Source organism: Ochotona princeps, chromosome 9, assembly GCF_030435755.1.
Source record: "Ochotona princeps isolate mOchPri1 chromosome 9, mOchPri1.hap1, whole genome shotgun sequence".
In the NCBI taxonomy this organism is placed as follows: Eukaryota; Metazoa; Chordata; class Mammalia; order Lagomorpha; family Ochotonidae; genus Ochotona; species Ochotona princeps.
Genome location: NC_080840.1, coordinates 77,388,064 through 77,408,158, shown reverse-complemented (window position 1 = coordinate 77,408,158; position 20,095 = coordinate 77,388,064). Strand labels below are relative to the sequence as shown.

The 20,095-nt window shown below is 46.1% G+C and overlaps 1 protein-coding gene across 3 annotated transcripts; it reads left to right on the top strand.

Annotated features, from left to right (window-relative positions):
* Positions 1 to 4,180: 4,180 nt before the first annotated feature.
* Positions 4,181 to 19,851, top strand: ZNF354C (zinc finger protein 354C). Of its 3 annotated transcripts, none has more exons than XM_058668849.1 (6): positions 4,181 to 4,556; positions 5,194 to 5,248; positions 6,027 to 6,107; positions 16,463 to 16,589; positions 17,143 to 17,238; positions 18,332 to 19,851. In XM_058668849.1, the coding sequence occupies exons 2-6, from the start codon at positions 5,219 to 5,221 to the stop codon at positions 19,738 to 19,740; spliced, it is 1,743 nt and encodes a 580-aa protein (XP_058524832.1). In that variant the 5' UTR covers positions 4,181 to 4,556; positions 5,194 to 5,218; the 3' UTR covers positions 19,741 to 19,851. The 3 variants fall into 3 exon arrangements, with proteins under 3 accessions (XP_058524832.1, XP_058524831.1, XP_058524833.1); XM_058668848.1 differs by having other exon boundaries at positions 5,148 to 5,248; XM_058668850.1 differs by lacking the exon at positions 4,181 to 4,556 and adding an exon at positions 4,597 to 4,633.
* Positions 19,852 to 20,095: the final 244 nt, after the last annotated feature.

Here is a 20,095-nt window from a genome sequence, read left to right as displayed (position 1 = left end):
GGGTGGGGGAAGGGGTCCTACAACTAACTTTCTTATCCCTTCCAGCCACTAAAGAGGCACTGTGTAAGGAGCAGCACCCGAGCCTTAGAAGGACCCTGAGCGCTCCTGAGCCACAACCTCTCAGGGACCCAAGGCATCCCATAGTTCATGGAGTTTTGGGCCTGGCTCTTTCAAGCACAGAGGGAAGGAGGAGGAGAAAAGCCCCAGGCAACCGCCTCCTGATCCTATGCTGATCAGCATTCCTATCATTATTACCACTACCCCACAGCAAACTGCAACATCAAAGAAAGGAGAAGTCAGCCGAGGGGGCATTACCAATCTGGACCCAGAAAGAAACATGGCCAGGAGGGCAGCCACTGTCCCAGGATGAAGGCAGCTCCTGTGAGGGATGGCGCTGCCCTGCACTTGGGGGGCAGGCCCAGGGTAATTCTGCCTTAGCCCTCTGCACTCCTGTCTTTGGCACAGTAGCTGAGACACTGGTCTCCGGGCTGACTGAAGGTGTGGTGCCACACCCTGGTAGCCTAAGCAGACCACTGCGGAGCAGACTCCTCTGACTGGTGTGCCCCTGGACCAGGGATGGCATAGCGCTGCCACACCCCCAGCCCTGTTCCTTCAAGACCACACTCAGAGCAGAGCAAGCTCGTGGCACTGGCTTCTCTGGGGTTTCCCACCTCTACTCAAGTAGGTTTTCTCCAATTTTTAATGGGAAAGAATCTTCAGAGAGGCTACTCTGTCACCCAACCTGGTCCCATCAATGGGCATCCTTTAGGTACCTGTCTTCCGACTCTCCTGGGACTGCCCATAGGGACCCTTGGCACAGGGAGTGTGAGCCCCTCCTCCTGCCCAATTCTACCTCCTCATACCCATGGCTGCTCTAGAAGCTGGGCTGGGGCAGACAACCCTGTCATCTGAGTTTACAGAGGCTGTCAGGGTAGAGCTGAGTGCTGAAGGAACAGGTGAGAAAATTAGGCTAGCCCTTCTGGTCAGACCCTGGGTCAGCCTCCCCCCACCCACTTTGCTGCCCTGCCCTGAGCTGGAAAGCATAAAGGAAGTCAGGCAGCTGGGAGCCTCCACAAGAGGCCCCGGGGGTCCTGAGAGCACAGGAAGTCCCTGGGGCGAAGCTGGCAGGGATGGTTAGGGTGACAGTCATGAGGCTGTTCGCAGCCTGACACCCAAGAGTTGGGACAGGAACAAATCTCTTTCCAGGGTATGAGTGGGGCCTCATGGTAGTGGAGACACCTGTTCAGAGGTACCCAGAGCCCTTCCTGGTGACACATCGTTGACCTGGAGTCTGTTTCTGACCTTTCACCTTCTGAAGGTCACAGGGAACTTAGCTCGGGCATCTCTGGTTCCTCATGTCCCACACTCCTGCCCATGCTCATGACATTACAACTCCAACAAAGGACAAGAAGTTAGGGTGCAGACAGTAGGGCTTGCCTCCTCACTCCCCCAAGGCCTGCCTTACCTGACATTTCTGCCACCACCCACACCTGCCCCTCAGGGTGCCCAGGATACCATATTTTTCTGATCTGGCAGAACTGAGGCAACTCTCCTGTCAGTGCTCCATCTGGGGATGTTGGATGAGAGCATCGCAGGGACCAGCCTGGGGCTGGCCTGGATCCAGTGTGGGCGACTCAACCCCAGATGCTTGCAGGGAGAGGCTGCTTCATCACTGCGGACAGCTTCTGGCTGTGATCAGGGCAGAACAAATGGCATGTCACAAACTCCTGGAATGCCTGCTTCTGTTGTTCACCTGCTGTGTGTGGGGCTGTCAGACATCGCATGGATGCACCAGAAGTAAGTTCATCTTCCCTGACGCTTGGCCAGCATTGCATGTGATGTGTCCCTCATCTTACCCACAGGTAAGCAGGGTTGTTCTTCTGACATGCCAAAGCAGGTGCACGCCCAGGATGCAAACAATAATGGTGTTACCCTTCCAGTGCCTCCATGTGTCCTTCATTGCCAAAGCTCCCCAAGAGGAGTTGTTATTATTATTATTATTATTATTATTATTATTATTATTATTTTACAGAGTTTACTCACTCAGAGGTCAGGGCACTTAGTCTTTCTGGTGGCTGAACTATCTCTGGATCCAACCCTAAGTCTACCCAATAGAAAAAACCCAGGTATGAGCAAAAAGGGTTCATTATGAATGACAATATAATCAGGCATCTATACAAGTAGACTCCATATGCATGGGTTCAACTAAAAGCAGATGCAAAATAGTTTTTGAAAATGTATCTGTACCGCACACTGCTTTTCTTCTTGTAGTTATCCCATAAACAGTTGACATGGCACATGAACGACTTGCACAGCATTGACACTGTATTATAATGAATAGTCTAGGGATGATCTAAGGTATAGAGAAAACTCGTGTCAGTCCGATGAAATCTCTGTACCACTTTACATGAGAGACTGAAGCATCTTAGGACCAAGCCTCCAAGGACACCAAGGGACAGCCATATGCTCCAATTACCTTTGCCATTCAGGAAATTATAGAGCTTTTAGAAGCTTTGTGAAAAACCCAGATATAATAAATGATGCTTCTATTGTTGCAGGGAGTTCGACACAAAACATGGCAGCAACCTCACTTCTTGTCTCACGGGAAAGAATTTTCATACAGACAACTCTAGTTTGCAAAGCAGGCTTTATTGAAGAAGATGCAGAAGGAAGGACTCCTGCTGTAGTGACAGGAGGGGGCTCCAAGGGAGGAAAGACCTGAGGAAACCTAAGAAAGAGACAGCTCTTCTGCCATACTGACAGGAGGGGCTCCAAGCAAGGAAAAGACCCAAAGAAATGGTGGAAATGGTGCTTCTTATACACCACCTCAGGGGAGTCTCTCAAAGGCCAAAAGAGAGGAGAGAATTCATTCACAATGGGCAGCAATGTAGCACCTTGTCCAGCACCAAACGGTGGGACTGCAGGCTTCCTTCTGTTTGGTGCATTTTTCTCCTTAGTGCAGTTTTCTAAGATGTATTACCTACAGGTCTACAAGTCAATTTTTATGTTCAATCAGTGTCCTGGGTTAGGAAGATGCCAACTGTCCCAGATAAATAATTTATTGGCAGCACCGATCTTGTCTAAACACACAAGATGGTGCCCAGCGGATCACTGCTGGAGAGCTGGGGTTGTTGACTTTCTGATCCGGGGACCACACAGATCCTGCAGGACGCGAAGCTGGTGCTGTCCTCCCCGTGAGGTCAGTCGGATGTAACTAGCTGGAAACAGGCCCACTCCAACATTTGATCCCTGCGCTGTTAGCTCTGACCCGTCACTAGTCTGCCCTGTGGAATCTGCAGCTCCCTTTCTGTTCATTGCTGGGCCAAAGTATTCCACAGGATCAGCCAGTCCCAGCCTGCCTTCACCGCCCCCCACCCCCGGCTCCCCGTGCGAACCCAAGCTTCTCACCTGGCTGTCTCAAGGGCTGATGTGTGGCCGCCTCTGGATCCCTGATTAATCGCTGGAGACTGGATCACGGCTCACCGGTAGCTGGTGGGTTTTCTGTTCCCTGTAACACCGCTCTGCTGTCATCACCTCTTCCATGCATCCAGGGGTTCTCCAGGTACCTCCCTGTTCACTTCAAGACCCCTATCTTTTTCTGTAATCTGTTCTCTGTTCTTTACCCTGTCTAATAATTCTCCATCATCTCAAACATGTCTGCAATCTTTCGGGTGGCTTCCTTCTTCCACTCTGATTATGATGAAAGAAGGGAATAGATATGTTGATTCTGTCCTTTGGTTTTCCTTCAAGAGGAGAAAAACTTGCTCTTGGAAGGGTAAGAAGTGGGGACAAGCACAGCTTTATATTTCAAAAGGCAACTTTACCAGGGATCAGAGACTCTCACTGCCTACGTCCCATCTGACTCCATGTCCCCTAAATATGTCCATGGTTTTAGGACCTCTGTGCCAGGAAGTGGGGATGAAGATCAAATACACCTCTTATGTCACACAATATCATGCTGCACTCACTTCCCTTGGAATTCTCTTTAGTTGGTTCTTCGTGTTCTCGATCTTTAAAACAGAAAGTGCTTGAAGGCCAAGTCTCCAGGCCACTTGTTTTTGTCCATCTCTTGTCCTTTCCTTCTGATATCACGATTTCAGTAATATTTATGAGAAAGATAACCATCCCTGACCTTGCTCATGAATACCAGACTCATGTGGACACCTGCCCTGTACCCTTCCTGCTGGATTACTGATTTTAGCTCATCAGGCAACCATATTTAACACCGTCATCCTTCATTTCTGATGTCTTCCTCCTCTGAGGCACCCCCCAGACCTGCCCTCCCACGGTCGACTTCCTTTCTAAGGTTGCCCCTTTACAGACAGCCCAGGCAGATGGCGGGAAGCCGAGCGCCGGAAGTCGCCTCGCCGCAGGGCCCTCTGGGTGTGACTTGAGGCATGCCGGGAGTTGTAGTTCGCGCGGGGCTCCCGGACCGCTCGAGCGGCCTTTCTGGGGTTCGTGGCGGAGGGTGTCCCCGGCGCGGCTGGCCCGGACAGTCTGAGGTGGAGATTCTCCTGGTGGTTCTTCCCCGTCGTGGTGGGGCCGGGCCTCTCTCGGTAGGTGGGGGCCGCGGTGGGGGCCGGCGCGGGAGCCTGTGGGGCCCGGGGCACCCGCGGAGAAGGACCCCTGTCAGGTGAGCTGGGGGCCCCAGGGGCGCGAGCTGGCTGGTTCTGTAAACTGTTTCGGGACGCAGCCGCGGTAAAATAAACAGCTAACCCAGCGCTTGCAGGCTTACGCGCTTCGTATTTGGGCAACAGGTTGAGTGCACACGATTTCCCGTTTTGCAAGAATCCAAGGCCTAGGGCGGCCCAGTAATTAACTGGGACTTGAGCTGGGACCTGCCCTACTAATTAATGGTTTTTGTGAGTTTAGGCAAGTCATGACTCCTTGGTCTTCCCCATATCTGTAAAAGTGAGGTAGTGGGGGAGGGGGAAATAGGGTGACAATACAGTCCCTTGGGGTCCGTGGAGGGTTGGCCCCAGGACCCTGAGCCCCTGAATGCATGGACCCTAATGCAAAAGTTGTAGTGTATGCATATAGCCTCCCTGTTTATTTTAAATCATCTCCAGGTGATTTCAAATTCCTGGTACGACATAAACGCTCCATAAATGAGTCCCAGACTGTATTGTTTTCCTTGTTTAATACAGTTGGTGAGTTGAGTCCACCTGGGCCTGCTGTATTTATTTCCTTAAGGTTGTTGCACTGATTAAAGATATACATGGGAAGCGCTCAGGATTCCTGGTACCAGGTAGGTGTGTGCCGTTGGCCAACATTCATCTCTTGCACAGTAGTTACATAGAATGGCACGTCTTTTGGCCGGCTGGCCGGTGTGCTGGTTGCAAATTTCCTAGCATGGGTAGCATGTTGTGCCCCAGGGCCAAGGTTATAGCCCCCGAGGAGCCCACTGCAAGCTGAGGTAGAGCAGACGCATGTGGCCAAGTCTTTCTGACTGCTGCAGGTGGGGCTGTGGAGGTTGTAAGAGACAGAATCTGTATTTAGGAGAGGTTAATGCTAACATATTTATCCTGGGAAGGGGCATCTTCATTACATCACCTTGGGTGAGATATGGGATGACCAGAGGTAGTTCAAGAGAGGCTAGGGGAAATCTTACTGGTTGTATGGTATTCAGAGTTCCTTGGGGAGCTGTGGTCCTCAGAGGACCTCTCTGGCAAGCCCAGGTGGGTCACACAGTAGAAAGAGGGGCAAGTGTAGGAGCGCTGCTTCCCCGAGAAGTTCATCTTTGCTGTGACCATGCAGATGTGTGGTTTAAACCTCTCAAAGTTCTTGATGTGTCTGAGTGAGTTCCAGTGGCCTTAGAATAGCACACAGGCCTGAGGGGGTGTTAAAGTATCAGCTTAGATAAGTTAGAGGTATGGTTAATACAGGGGTGGGAGTAGGGGGTGGAGCCTGGCCAGGTAGTTTGGTCAATGTGGTTTGCATCCTTACAGGGTGGTATGGTTGGGACCTGACGAACATAGTGGGCACCTGTGGTTTCTTTCTCCAAGCCATCTCTTTCTCCCCTCCAGACCCACTTGGTCAGCACTCCACGCCTCTGCCACAGGAAAACTAAGAAGGAAGGAATGGCCGTGGACCTGCTACCCGCTCAGGTGACAATCAATGAACTGTGTGTTGTCTCGGGTTAAGGCGGTGGGCATGTCTCTGTTCTTTCAATGGAGTATCCATTGAAAGCCTTGTAGACTCTCCCCAGGATTTTGGACTAAGGAAGGTGCCTTTTTTGTCCCCAGTCACTCCAAAATCAGTTCTTGACCAAGAGTTGAGTCAGGTCCTGCCACCATAGGTGCTTGGTGAGACTGGGGTTTGAGACAGTTTTTGTCTTCACAGAGGATAGTATCCCACTTGGGACAAAGACATGCAGGGGTCTCCAGGCCACTGTCAATAACGTTTAGTGAGCACTGGTTGCATTATGGATGCCATGCGGTACACTAGGGAGCCAAAGCAGCAGAAGGGCTTCTGTCTAACGAAGGTCACATGATCCAGTGTGCAGGAAGACTCAGGGAAACATCCCAGCAATGCATCAGTTTGATGCTGGTGGTGAGAGAAGCCGGGGGGCTCCCCCGAAGGAGCTCAGCTTGTTTGGCTTTTGCACCTGGAAACTGGGAGGACACAGCACTGGGGGCTTCCTCAACCTGCTGCAGCTCTCCTGTTAAACCGTCCTAATGTCCCACTTACTTGGCTAATTAATGCTTTGGTCTGCTCCTCTGTTGTTTTGTTTGTTTTCCTGTTATGTCACACTCTTTCCTGCAGCCCTGTGTCTTACTCTGTCCCCTCCTGAGGACCTTGTCCATTACTTGGATGCTCATTTTCTGCAGGTTCCCCCCCACCACCCCAATCTCTGACCTCAGGCCTTGCCCTGTGTTGGCAATCCAGCCTGCCTTTTCCAGCCCCGAAGAAGTGTTCCCATGTGCCAGTCCTGTCTTCCTCTTTCCCATTGCCCTCCTGTACACTGCTGGCAGCGATGGACTTAGTGCACAGAGCCAATGATCAGACACATGAACTACTGACTAATGGTCCATAGCCGAAGTTTATTAACAGCATCAGACTTTTTTTTTTTTAAAAAAGATTTTATTATTATTGGAAAGCCGGATATACAGAGAGGAGGAGAGACAGAGAGGAAGATCTTCCATCCGATGTTTCACTCCCCAAGTGAGCCGCAACGGACTGGTACGCTCCAATCCGATGCCGGGAACCAGGAACCTCCCCCGGGTCTCCCACGCGGGTGCAGGGTCCCAATGTATTGGGCTGTCCTCGACTGCTTTCCCAGGCCACAAGCAGGGAGCTGGATGGGAAGTGAAGCTGCTGGGATTAGAACCGGCGCCCATATGGGATCCCGGGGTGTTCAAGGCGAGGACTTTAGCTGCTAGGCCATGCTGCCGGGCCCCAGCATCAGACTTTTTAAAGACTGAGGGTCCCACAGGCATCTAGGAGGAGGTTTTGAGGCATTTACATATCAACAGTAAATGGGAGTTGACTTGCAACTACGGGAATTCCCCCACCTTTGCCAAAAGACCAAGAGAATCCATTCCTGTTACCTAAGCCTGAGAATTAGGGAGTTCCTGGTCTGTGCATTTCCTTACAAACCAGGATTGCAGCTAGCCTTGGCTCCACATTGGCAAGGATTCCCAGTGTCCTGTCTTTAATCAGTTCTTTTCCTGCAGATCTGATCAGTTGTCCTCCTGCCCCCTCCTCCTTGGAGTTTCCATTCTGCCACCCTCCAGAACTCTATTTTTGGTTGACTGCTTTCCCAGAAGCCCCTTGTGGCAGCCCGCGGGCTACAGATGGGGATTCTGGAGCATGAGTTCCTGGGCTTGAATCCCAGGTGGTGAAATGACTTTGGGCATGTCTTCAGTCTCTGTTTCCTCAGTTTAAGGAAGGTTAGTAATACAGATCCTGCAGGAAACTGTTAAGCATTAATAAGAATGCTAATTGGTATGTGCCAAATACTATGTTACCGTATATAAAAATATTCTTCCTAGATCTATATAATACCCCTGGAATCTTACCAAAGGGCTGTTAATCCCTGCATTTTACGAATGAGGACTTTGTCAAGAGTTTATTTGTTTATGTATGTATTTATTTGAAAGGCAAAGTTACACAGAGAGAGAGAGAGATCTTTCATCCCCAAACAGCTGCAATGGCCAAGGCTGGGCCAAACCAAAGCCAGCAGCTTCATCCTGGTCTCCCATGTGGTGTAAGAATCCAGTCACTTGGGCTACCTTCTGCTTTCTCAGGCACATTAGTAGAGAGCTGGGTTAAAAGTGGAGCAGCCATGACTGAAACTGGTGCTCATATTGGATGCTGCTGCTGCAGTGAGATGTTTAACACACTGCACCATAGTGCTGGCCCCCAGATGAGAACATTTGAGACACAGAGAAGAAACTGACATGAGCAGGGTCATACAGCTGGCTCTTGGCCAGGTAGGACAGGCTATGCTGCTAGCATCAGGCTAGGAGAGAGCGTGTGTTACTTGATGAGTACATGGTAGGTGCTGGCCCAGGCAGTATGACAAGTGGCGGTGGCAGCATTATTTCAGGATTTGCCAAGCTTGTTGTGTTTCTCCTTAATCAGTCTTTCTTCCTTCTTCTTTTTTTTTTTTTTTTACGATTTATTTATTTGTATTGCAAAGGCAGAGATATATACAGAGAGGAAGAGAAACAGTGAGGAAGGTCATTTATCCAATGATTCATTCCCCAAATGGCTGCAATGGCCAGAACTGAGCCAATCTGAAGCTAGGAGCCAGGTCTCCCACGTGGGTGCAGGGTCCCAAGCTTTGGGTCGTCCTCGACTACTTTCCACAAGCAGAGAGCTGCATGGGAAGCAGGGCCGCTGGGATTAGAACCTGCTTCCGAATGGGATCCTGGTGCATTCAAGGCAAGGAGTTTAGCAGCTAGGCCACCACGCTGGGCCATCACCTGTTTTTGTTTTTTTACATTGATTTTATTTAATTGAAAGGCAGAGTTACAGAAAGAGGGGGAGATAGAAAAAAAAATGCATCTATTGGTTCATTCCGCAAACGGCTGCAGCAGCCAGGGATGGGGCAGGATAAAGTCAGGAGCCTAGAACTCCATCCTGGCCCACCATTTGGGTGGCAAGGACCATCTTCTGATTTTTTGGCTATTTCTGGTAGCATTTGAGCCATCTTCTGACTTGTACAGGTGGCGGCCTCATCTGCTGTGTCACCATGCCAGGCCCCAATTTGTCTTTGATACTTTGATTTTAAAGAGAGATGTTTCAGGAAGTCAAGGTAGACCTCCAAAATACAGTGCAAAGCCAAACTCAGCTGTGACTGGGATACCCTCTGCCTGAAGTTCTGATGCTTCACTTTTCTGCAGCTTTCTCATGCTGCCTAGCTGGAGAGCGCCTTCATTTTAGCTAAGACAGATGGAAAAAAGTTCATATGCAGCTGAGAACTAGTAGGCTTGTGTTGTTTTCTGTCAACAGCTAATTCAGTATCTGAACCATGTGATGAAGTGCCTGAGACCTAGGGTGACCAACAAGTTCAGTCAGTTCAGTGCTAATATCTACTGTCCAGTTCTGTCCTCCAGGTGATTAAGGATCGAATTTCTCTGTGTTATCTGTTACAAAATTAGATAGCATTAAACTTGAATTTCGGGGAAAAGATGGGATCTTTACAAATTTTCTAAGTATCTGTTGCTGTATAATATGTAGTTCATCATTTGGCGAGAGGATAGGTGGAACTTGGTGTTGATTGTTAATAGCTGTGATTTGTTGAGCTTTCTGCAGCAGCTAAGTACCCTTTTTGATACTGTCACTTTTTTAAAAAGTGTTTTCTAGGGGTAGTGCATGTAGTGGATGAAGCCACTGCGTAGGATATCCACACCTCCTGTTATGGTGCCTGGTTTGAGTCTCATTGCTACTTCCTGTGAATTTGGGTGGTAGTGGGTGATGGCTCAAGGAAGTGGGGTCCCTGTGGCCCATTGGAAAGGTCTGGTTTGAGTTCCAGGCTTCAGGGAGCTGAAGCTGTCATGGTCATTTGGGGAGTGAACAAGTGGATGGAAATTCTCTGTTTCTGTGTGTGTGTGTGTGTGTAATTTTGAAAATAGTTTTAGAGAAACATGGCAAAGATGAAGGCAAGATTACCTGGCTTTCTTACATAATTACAACTCAGCTCCCTACTTTATTCAGATTTCTGCGGTCCTTTTTTTGCCTCAGGACTCTGCAGAATGCCACATTCCACTTCAATGTCACAGTTCTTCCTAATCTCTTCTTTATCTGGCTTGCCTTGTTTCTGATGAGCAGTTTCAAGGGGTGCTGGGCCACCGTTGTGATTTGTCTGCTGTTTTTCTTATTATTCAGCTGGAGTTATGGGGTTGGGAAAGGAGGAACAGGGGAAATACAGTGTCGTTTCCAGGAGGTCCTATACAAGTAAGGTACTTGCAGTCAGGCTGCTCCACCTCTGGCCTTCCACCTGCAGGAAGTCACTGTGTTCAACCCACACTTAGGGCATCAAAATCTGTAAGTCAAAATCTGCTTGGGATTATTTCAATACCGTATATGCATATCAGTTACGCTTCCTGGGGAAATCAATTCTAACAGCGTCTGTGAAGTTTGCAATACAAATTTACAGCTAATCTGAGTTCATCATGAAAGAGCACCCTGCTGCTCCCTGGCAGAACACAAATCTCAACACGGTATTCCCACTTCTTTCTGCTATCCATTTCATTCATCCATAATCTATAATTACCCGAACCTTGTTATTAGTATTAATGAGCAAGCAGGTAGCTCCTCCTTGCTTTATATTCAGATTTCTGACCTGCTTTAATTTTTTTCTTCCTGAAGAACTTTTACTACTTCTTGCAAAGCAGCTCTGCTGGCACTAAATTCTGTTTTTGTTTTTTTGAGAAAGTCTTTATTTTTTTCATACATTTTGAAGAATAATTTCACTGGGTAAAGAATTTGACTAATGACATTTTTTTTGTTGTTGCTGTTTCAGCACCTGAAATACTTTGCTTTTCTATATTCTTGTTTACATCGTTTCTCGTGAGAAAATCCTATCCTTGTTTCTCTGTAAGTTTTCTGTCTTCTTTCATGATTTTCTCCTTGACTTTGGTTTCCTATACTTGAAGTGTGACACCCAGTGAGCCAGGTGAAAAGTGTATTCTCTTCTTCCCTCTCCTTGAAAATCTCAGCCTCACTTCCACAATGCTGAAGTGTTAGAGCACTCCTAGCCCCCTCCCCAGGTTCTAAGGAAGGAAACAGCTCACTTCCTGGTGGAAGAACTGTCACAGTATGCCAAGAGCCTGTGAGAAGGGAGATAGCACTGGCGCAGGCATTGTAGGAACGTACAGTCTTCCTCATCTTAACAATGTACTGTTCTTTGGCCTAACAACTCAGTCTCTCCCAGTTTAGCTCACAAATACAGGTGTGTGTGTGTGTGTGTGTGTGTGTGTGTGTGTGTGTATAATTTACTGTTACAAACAATATGCAATGACCAATCTCACTGTATATTGTTTGCAACAGTAAAAACCAGAAAGTATCTTAATACTCATGGACAAAGGAAATGGTTTTTAAGTTATGGTATCTGTACAGTAGATGATATCACAAGCTATTAAAAAGAAAGATTTGTAGGGATCAGCACTGTGAAATAGTGGGTAAGGCCACTGCCTAAAAAGCTGGCATCCCACATCAGCACCAGTTCAAGTCCCAGCTGCTCCACTTCTGATCTAATTCCCTGTAATATACTTGGGAAGGCAACAGATAAATCGCTCAAGTGCTTGGGCCCCTGCCACTTATGTAGAGAACTTGGAGGAAGCTCCTGGTGTCAGACCATTATGGCTATTTGGAGATTGAACCAGCAAATGCAATAGCTCCCCCTACCCACTCTGCCTTTTGGCTAAATAAAACAAACAAAAAATAAATAAATAGAAAACAAACAAACAAAAAATGAGATTTGTGCATGAAAGTTACCTGCCATGAACCAATACTCTGCAGCAGGAATGAACCACAAATGCAAGCCATGTATCCAACTGAAAATCTTTTAAAAATATATTAAATAGAAGCAAGTAAGTTAGCTTTAATAAAATGTTTTGCCTACCCCAGTATTTAAAATATTATGACTTCCATACATGCTCAGTATGAACCAGTTCTGAGATGAATTTTTGTGGTGACTATGGCCATAGAATCTGTTGCTTTACCACCAGAAAAGCTCTATCTTCACCTATGGAAAAGCTCCCCCATTGTATTTGGGCGTGCTAGGAATGTGCTTTTTTTTTTTACTCTTGACCACAAGATAAGGGCAGTATACATAATTAAGATCTCAAGGTTACCCAATGGGCTTCTTTACTCATAGTTAGCAAATGCCTAAATACTGCTACATAAAAGACCCAGTTGAGAGTACCCTTCCCCACCCCCGTGAGCCCTCTGGATCAAGGTGCTTCATGGAGATCCAGAGACAGTGCATGGTCTGGATGTGCTGAGGAGGGTGATTGCGCATGGACTTACTCTTGGCTTTCTCCTTGCGGCTCCATATGCTGTCATGGGTAAGCCCAGTGAAGCCCAGTGAGTCCTGTCTGCACTGGGCCCCAGAATCCTCTACAGCCACTATAGCACAAAGGGAAGTGGTGCCCTGTGTACTAGCAATGCTAAATTAACTCTGAGTGCCCAAGAGTGTGTATTTTCTTAAGATCAACCACTGAAAGTACAAAGAGATCTGACTGGAGAGTCAAGGGTATAAGCTAAAATGAAATCAAACAGGTCACAGGAATTGTGGCATAATAGGTTAAGCCACCACTTTTCAGTATCCCACATCAGACTGCAGATTCAAGTCACAGCTGAGTTGCTTCCAGTTCAACTTCCTGCTAATGGATGTGGGAAGCAGTAGGTGATGGCCCATAAACTTCGGTTTCTGCTACCCTTGTGGGAGACCTGGATGGAGTTCACAGTTCCTGTCTTCTGGTTAGTCCAACCCAGGCTGTTGTCAGTATTTGGAAAGCAAACCAGGTTTGCTCTCTTTGTCTTCCTCTCTATATTATTCTACCTTTCAAATAATAAAATAATTTAAAAAGAAGTAGAGAAAGGACACAATGGGACAACTTAAAAATTCAGTGGAAAACCTCAGTTATAGAATGAGCAAGGCATAAGAAAGAATCTCAGAATTGGAAGACATTTCTTGCCGTAATGGGAAAACAATCAGCAGACTGGAAGTGGGACTGAGTCAAGCTAAGAAAAGTATTCAAGCCTTAAGGGACACTATTAAAAGACTGAATATAAGAGTTATGAAAGTTCCAGACGGCACTTCTGGAGAAGTGAAACTGAGTTTAAAAATGTATTCAATGAAATAATAAAGGAAAACTTCCCTAATTTGGATAAAGAATTGGGAAACAAAATACAGGAAGGGCACAGAACTCCTGAATAGGGTTGACCAAAAGCAATCTTTACCACAACGCATGATAATCAAGCTCTCTTCAGTTGAACACAGGGATAAGATTCTTAAATATGAACGTGAAAAAAAATCCATTAACATATAGCAGAACCCCAATCAGACTCACGGCTGACCTCTCAGAGGTCTCTATAGGCCAGCAGAGAACTGATTGACATATTCCAGATTCTAAAAGGAAAAAATTGGCAGCTCAGAATAACTTACCCAGCAAAGCTTTCCTTTGTCTTTGGAAATGAAATAAAATTCTTCCACGGTAAAGTTCAAAGAATTCTCTTCTTCTAGACCTGCCCTTCAAATGACACTTCAAGATGTTCTATTAACAGAGAAAAGAAACAGCACCTACCAAAACCAAACACCAACATGAGGAATGTCCCAATAAAACAGCCAAAGAAGACTAAATCAAACAATGAACAATCCATTGCTAAATGACAGGACCAAATTACTACCTATTGATATTAACCGTGAATGTAAATGGCTTAAATCAATCAATCAAATGTCATAGATTAGCAGACTGGATCAAAAAACAAAAACCCATCTATCTGTTGCCTACAGGAGACACATCTCACCAACAAAGATATGTGCAAACTGAAAGTGAAAGGATGGGAAAAAATATTCCAGGCTAGCGGGTAGGAAAAACGAGCTGAGTAGCCCTTCTTCAATCAGATAATATAGAGTTTTATGTGAAAAATATTGAAAGTGATGAAGAAGGACACCACATAATGAGCAAAGGATCCATTCAGCAAGAAGAAATCACCTCACTAGTTTCTTGGGATGTTTTCTTTTTCAGTCTAATTCTATTTGGTTTTTCTCTTTTACTCTTTGCTAGTGTAGTTAAAAGTGTGTTTTGCTCATCTTCTTTTATGCCTAATGATTTATTTTTATTGAGAAGTCAGATTTACAGAGAAGGAGAGACAGAGGGAAAAATCTTCCATCCGCTGATTCACTCCACAGGTGGCTACAATGGCTAGAGCTGAGTCATTCCGAAGCCAAGAACCAGGAGCTTCTTACAGGTCTCCGACTCAGGAGGCCTTGAGCCATTCTCTGTTGCTTTCCCAGGCCACAGCAGGTTGCTAGATGAGAAGTGGGGCAGCCAGGATACCAATTGGCGCCCATATGGGATCCCACAGCATGTAAGGCGAAGACTTTAGTCACTAGGCTCCCACACCAGGCCCTTTTGCTCATCTCCTTAAAAAAAAAATGGCTCTTTCTTGTTACAATTTGTTATTTTTTTAGTTTCAATTCCATTTTTTTTTTGCTGGGCTTTTATCATTTCTTGTTTCCTGTTCATTTTTTTCCTTAATAAGTCCTTAAGATGCATTATTAAATCACTTATTTGAGATATTTCTATTTTTTTGTAAGCACCTGATGTTACAAATGTCCCTCTCAATACTATTTTATTTATATCTCATAGGTTTTTTGGATGTTTTTGTTTTTATTTTCATTTCTTCAAAAAAAGTTTTTTGCTTACTAGTTCCCTCAGTGACACATAGATCATACACACAGCATCGTTTTCTTCAAGAAGGTTTTTTATTTTCTTTTTCATTTCTTCAGTGATACATTGGTTATTCAGTAGCATGTTATCTAACTTCATGTTGTAAATTTTCAGTTTTTCTTCCTGTTGATTTTTTTAAGATTTATTTTACTTTTATTGGAAAGTGAGATATACAGAGAGGAGGAGAGACAGAGAGGACCATCTTCCATCCATTGATTCACTCCCCAAGTGGCTGCAGTGGCCAGAGCTGAGCCAGTCTGAAGCGAGGAGCCCAGAGTCTCTTACAGATCTCCCACGTGGGTGCAGGGTTCCAAGGCTTTGGGCCATCCTCAACTGCTTTCCCAGGCCACAAGCAGGGAGCTGGATGGGAAGCGGGCTGCTGGGGTTAGAACCAGTGCCCATATGAGATCCCAGTGCATGCAAAGCGAGGGCTTTAGCCACTAGGCTACTGCATCAGGCCCCATTGATTTTGTTTTATGGTTTTTCATTTAAGGGGATGTACAGCAACTGTATAATAAGACTATTATATTCAGATGTGAAGATACAATGTAGTATGTATTTCTACTTCCAAATCAAAGATGGACTGCCAATGATACTGTTGAATATATCTCTACAGTAGGATGCTGGACCCTCTACCATTGTCCGAGCTACAATGTCAGGATACACTTAAATAGCAGAATGATGGGCCTATGATTGTTTATGAAGGACTGTAATATTGTAATATAGGGGCAACCAGTGGGGACATGGGATCTGGGAAGAGAGGGGATGAGAAATCCCAGAGCCTATGGAACTGAATCATAAAAAATAAAATTTAAAAAAAGATATGCAGAGTGTCAAGGAAAAGAGAAAAGGAATGAAGGAAGGGAGGAAGGAGGAAGGAAAAGAGATAGAGAGAGAAAGGAAACAAAAGAAAAGAGAAAGAGATATTCCAGGCTGCAACTTTAATTCCTTGTTGGCAGAAACTTCACCCTTTTTACCCTGCCCCCACAGCCTGTGGTATGCATCTTTGCTATCATTGGGTACTCAATAAATATTTGTTTAGTTAATTAGTTAAGAGTAATTTCAAAAATTGCCTAACTAGGGCCCGGCGGCGTGGCCTAGCAGCTAAAGTCCTAGCCTTGAACGCCCCGGGATCCCATATGGGTGCCGGTTCTAATCCCGGCAGCTCCACTTCCCATCCAGCTCCCTGCTTGTGGCCTGGGAAAGCAGTTGAGGATGGCCCAAAGCTTTGGGACCCTGCACCCGCGTGGGAGACCCGGAAGAGGTTCCAGGTTCCTGGCATCGGATCGGCACGCACCGGCCCGTTGCGGCTCACTTAGGGAGTGAATCATCGGATGGAAGATCTTCCTCTCTGTCTCTCCTCCTCCTCTGTATATCCGGCTTTCCAATAATAATAAGTATATAAAAAAATTGCCTAACTAGTTAATCTGAAATACAATAGAATCCTGCTGTGTTTTCAGAATTGTTGACTACACCTGCAGTACCATTCTCTTACTAAGTCCTGCCTTCAAGGAAATGGTCCTGGCTGAGCGGGGCTGGATTTGCCGTTGCAGGGGTCTGTAGCATTCAGGGACGTGGCCGTGTTCTTCAGCCAGGATGAGTGGTTGCACCTGGACTCTGCCCAGCGCCGCTTGTACCGGGAGGTGATGCTGGAGAACTACAGCAACCTGCTGTCAGTTGGTAATGGATTCTGCCCTCATTGTGTGAAGCATCTGCAATGCGAGTGCCTTACAAGGGTCAAGAAAGGTCAACTGTAAAGCTGACCTTTACCGCGTGCATTTTTGTTGGGGTTTCCTTCATGTCATTCTTTCCTTTTCCCTCTGCCTTGCCTTACACACCACCCCAAATCAAAATTTTCACCCTGGAGTAGATCCCAGTGAAGATTCTGTACTTGATCCTAGCCCAAAGGTCGAGAAGCGATCCCAGTGAAGATTCTAAAGAACACCAGAGAAGCAGTGGCTGTGGGAGCTAAAAAACAAAACAAAAACAAAAAAGGAATCTGAAGAACAGGACAGATTCCCACCTTAGAGGCACTGATGGCAGAACCCTGTTATTTCCCAGCACACCCTGTTCTTGCTCCACCTGCCCAATGTTCCGTGCCTGCAGAGCGCGCCCTCCTTCCTGCCCAACCCAGGCTTGCCTTCTTTGTGTGCTTCAGAGTGAATAGTATGTGTGTTTTAGAATTGCTCTTCATTGCCATTCCCTCAAGCTGCATTTCTTTCCTTGTAATCAGGGATTCTATTTTCAACGCCAAAGGTCATCTACCACTTGCAACGAGGAGAAGATCCTAGTGTGGAGGAAAAGGAGGTCCCTCCAGACACCTGTCTGGGTGAGTACCTGGGAAGGGACCCTGGGTGGCCCTCACAGATGTACAGGTCATGAGGAGGCAGTGTTCTGGAAACTGTCCACAATCCCCCAAGGAGATGCTTAGGACTAGTTAGAAGTGTGTTTCAGCTGTGTGGTTTATTTAAACATACTGTTATCTGCTTGAAGCAATCTAGTTTTGATCTATCTACAGCCATGAATTGATGTAAGAAAGCCAGCCTTAGAATCAGCTCAAACTAACTCTTGTTGCCCACCACAAAGATGAGTTTGAGGTTTGGGCATAATTCGAAACTTAAAGCATAGTGATATCAGCTTTACTGCAGATCTTCGGTATTTCCCAACTTTCCTAGAAAGTGCTGTCTTCTTCTTGTACATTATTAGAAGCAATGACTGTGTCTCATTATCCAAGAGAAAAAAGGACAAAGTAATGGAAGGGTCATATGGAAAAAGTCATCATGACTCCAGTGAGAGCTAGACTATGACACATGGCTGGTTGACAGCATTTTCTTTATAATTAGCACCTTAAACTCTGATCAGATGTTATCAACAGCTATTTTTTAGGGTCATATAATTTTTAAAACAGCCCTCATTTTAACAGTCTTTCTCCTTTCAGTCTGATATGAAGTCATAAAATTTAAGAAAACAAATCCAGGTATCTTACAATTATTGTGTGTCTGACTTCGGAGAGGGCGTGGGAGAAGATGTGGTGGAAGTGACAGGTGAATGGAAAGGAGAAAGTAGAGACAAGTTTGCTGCTTATTACCTCGTGTATGGAGTGGAGAATGATGAGAAACTGCAACAGTCACTTTAGCTGTTCATCTGACATCAGTCCCCTCTTTCAGTGTGTCTGACGTTACTTTTCCCAGAGTTCAGTGTCTTCATTTTCAGTGTTAATCTGTGGTGTGTTCGCCACACCGCTTCTTCCTGTCTGCCTGTCTGTCCATGATCCAATCCTGGTGTGCTGCACACCAGGTCTGTGTTTGCGATCTGATGACAACTATCTGTTGTGTATAGAGAGTTGCCAATTCCATTGTCCTGCCGTTGCATCACGTTCCTTTTCTGGCAGAGGCAACAGTAATTCTTCTGATTCATTCCAGATTTCAAGACTTGTCCTAAAACAGAAGGTTGGCATCCCAAAAAGAGTAATTTTGTCAAAGAAACCTCTCAGGGAGTATTAAAGAAAAAGCCCATTGATGATGACCACCGGGATGCCAACTTTGGAGGAGCTGTTAAAACTGAGAGTGAGACAGAACAGGGACAACAGAAGAAGTCACTGGGACAAATGGAGGCCTCACCAGAGAAAACCCTCCAAGGGGAAGAAGGTCGTGCAAGTCTTTCCTTGGGGGAAGACTTACTTGTCAACACTGTTCTGGATTCACAACAGCATGCTACAGAAAGGGCACCGCAAACGCCTTACACCTTAGGGAAAGATTTTAAACAGAATTTCGATCTCATGAGATGCTTCCCGGCTTACCCAGGATCAAAACCTTATATGTGTAATGAGTGTGGGAAGAGTTTCACCCAGAATCTTCACCTGATTGAGCACCAGCGCATCCATACAGGTGAGAAGCCCTACAAGTGCACCGAGTGTGAGAAAGCTTTCAGCCACAGGTCCTCCCTGCTTGCCCATCAGAGGGTGCATACTGGGGAGAAGCCCTACAAGTGCGGCGAGTGCCAGAAAGCCTTTGGTAGCAGCTCAACCCTTATCAAACACCTGAGAGTCCACACTGGGGAGAAACCCTATCGATGTAGAGAGTGTGGCAAAGCTTTTAGCCAGTGTTCAACCCTCACTGTGCACCAGAGAATCCATACTGGAGAGAAGCTCTATAAATGTGGTGAATGTGAGAAGGCCTTCAATTGTAGAGCAAAACTGCATCGACACCAGAGAATTCATACAGGTGAGAAACCCTACAAGTGTAGTGAGTGTGGGAAAGGTTACAGTCAGTTTACTTCCCTAGCTGAGCATCAGAGACTGCATAGCGGGGAACAGCTGTGTAAATGCTTGGAATGTGGGAGAACCTTCACACGGATCTCAACCCTCATCGAACATCAGCGAATCCATACTGGACAGAAACCCTACCAGTGTAATGAATGTGGCAAAGCCTTCAACCAGTACTCCTCCTTTAATGAACACCGGAAAATTCATACTGGGGAAAAACTTTATACGTGTCAAGAATGTGGGAAAGCCTTTGGCTGCAAATCCAACCTTTATAGGCACCAGAGAATCCACACTGGTGAGAAGCCCTATCAGTGCAATCAGTGTGGGAAGGCCTTCAGCCAGTATTCTTTCCTTACTGAACATGAGAGAATCCACACCGGAGAGAAGCTCTACAAGTGTCTGGAGTGTGGGAAGGCCTACAGTTACAGATCAAACCTCTGCAGACACAAGAAAGTGCACACTAAGGAGAAGCTCTATAAGTGGAAGGAGTACGGGGAGCCCTTCATCTACAGTAGCTCCTCCCTTACTCAGAGATTTCTCAAAGAAGAAAGTCCCTCCGAGGCCTAGTTCACCTCTGACCCTTGGAGATTTCCTCACTGGAGGATGGCTAGGAGAATCATGAATAGGGCACAAAGCCTTAGTAGGTCAAGCCCTTTTTATTTCTCCTGCGGGAAATATCCCAGTTTTACCACTATGGAATGGTAAAAATTGATCAACGAAAACGAAAAGCACTTGCCAGATTTTCTGAAAACCATTACATTTTAAAGCTTCTAGAAACAATTTTAGATGCATAGGAAGAGTAAAAGGCCTCACTTGAAAACCATGAAAACTGATTGAAAATAGTTTTTTTTTTTTTTTCCTTTTTACTGCATGATAACCACTTTCTGAGAATAAGCTTCAGTAAGTGAATTTTTTTTCGAAA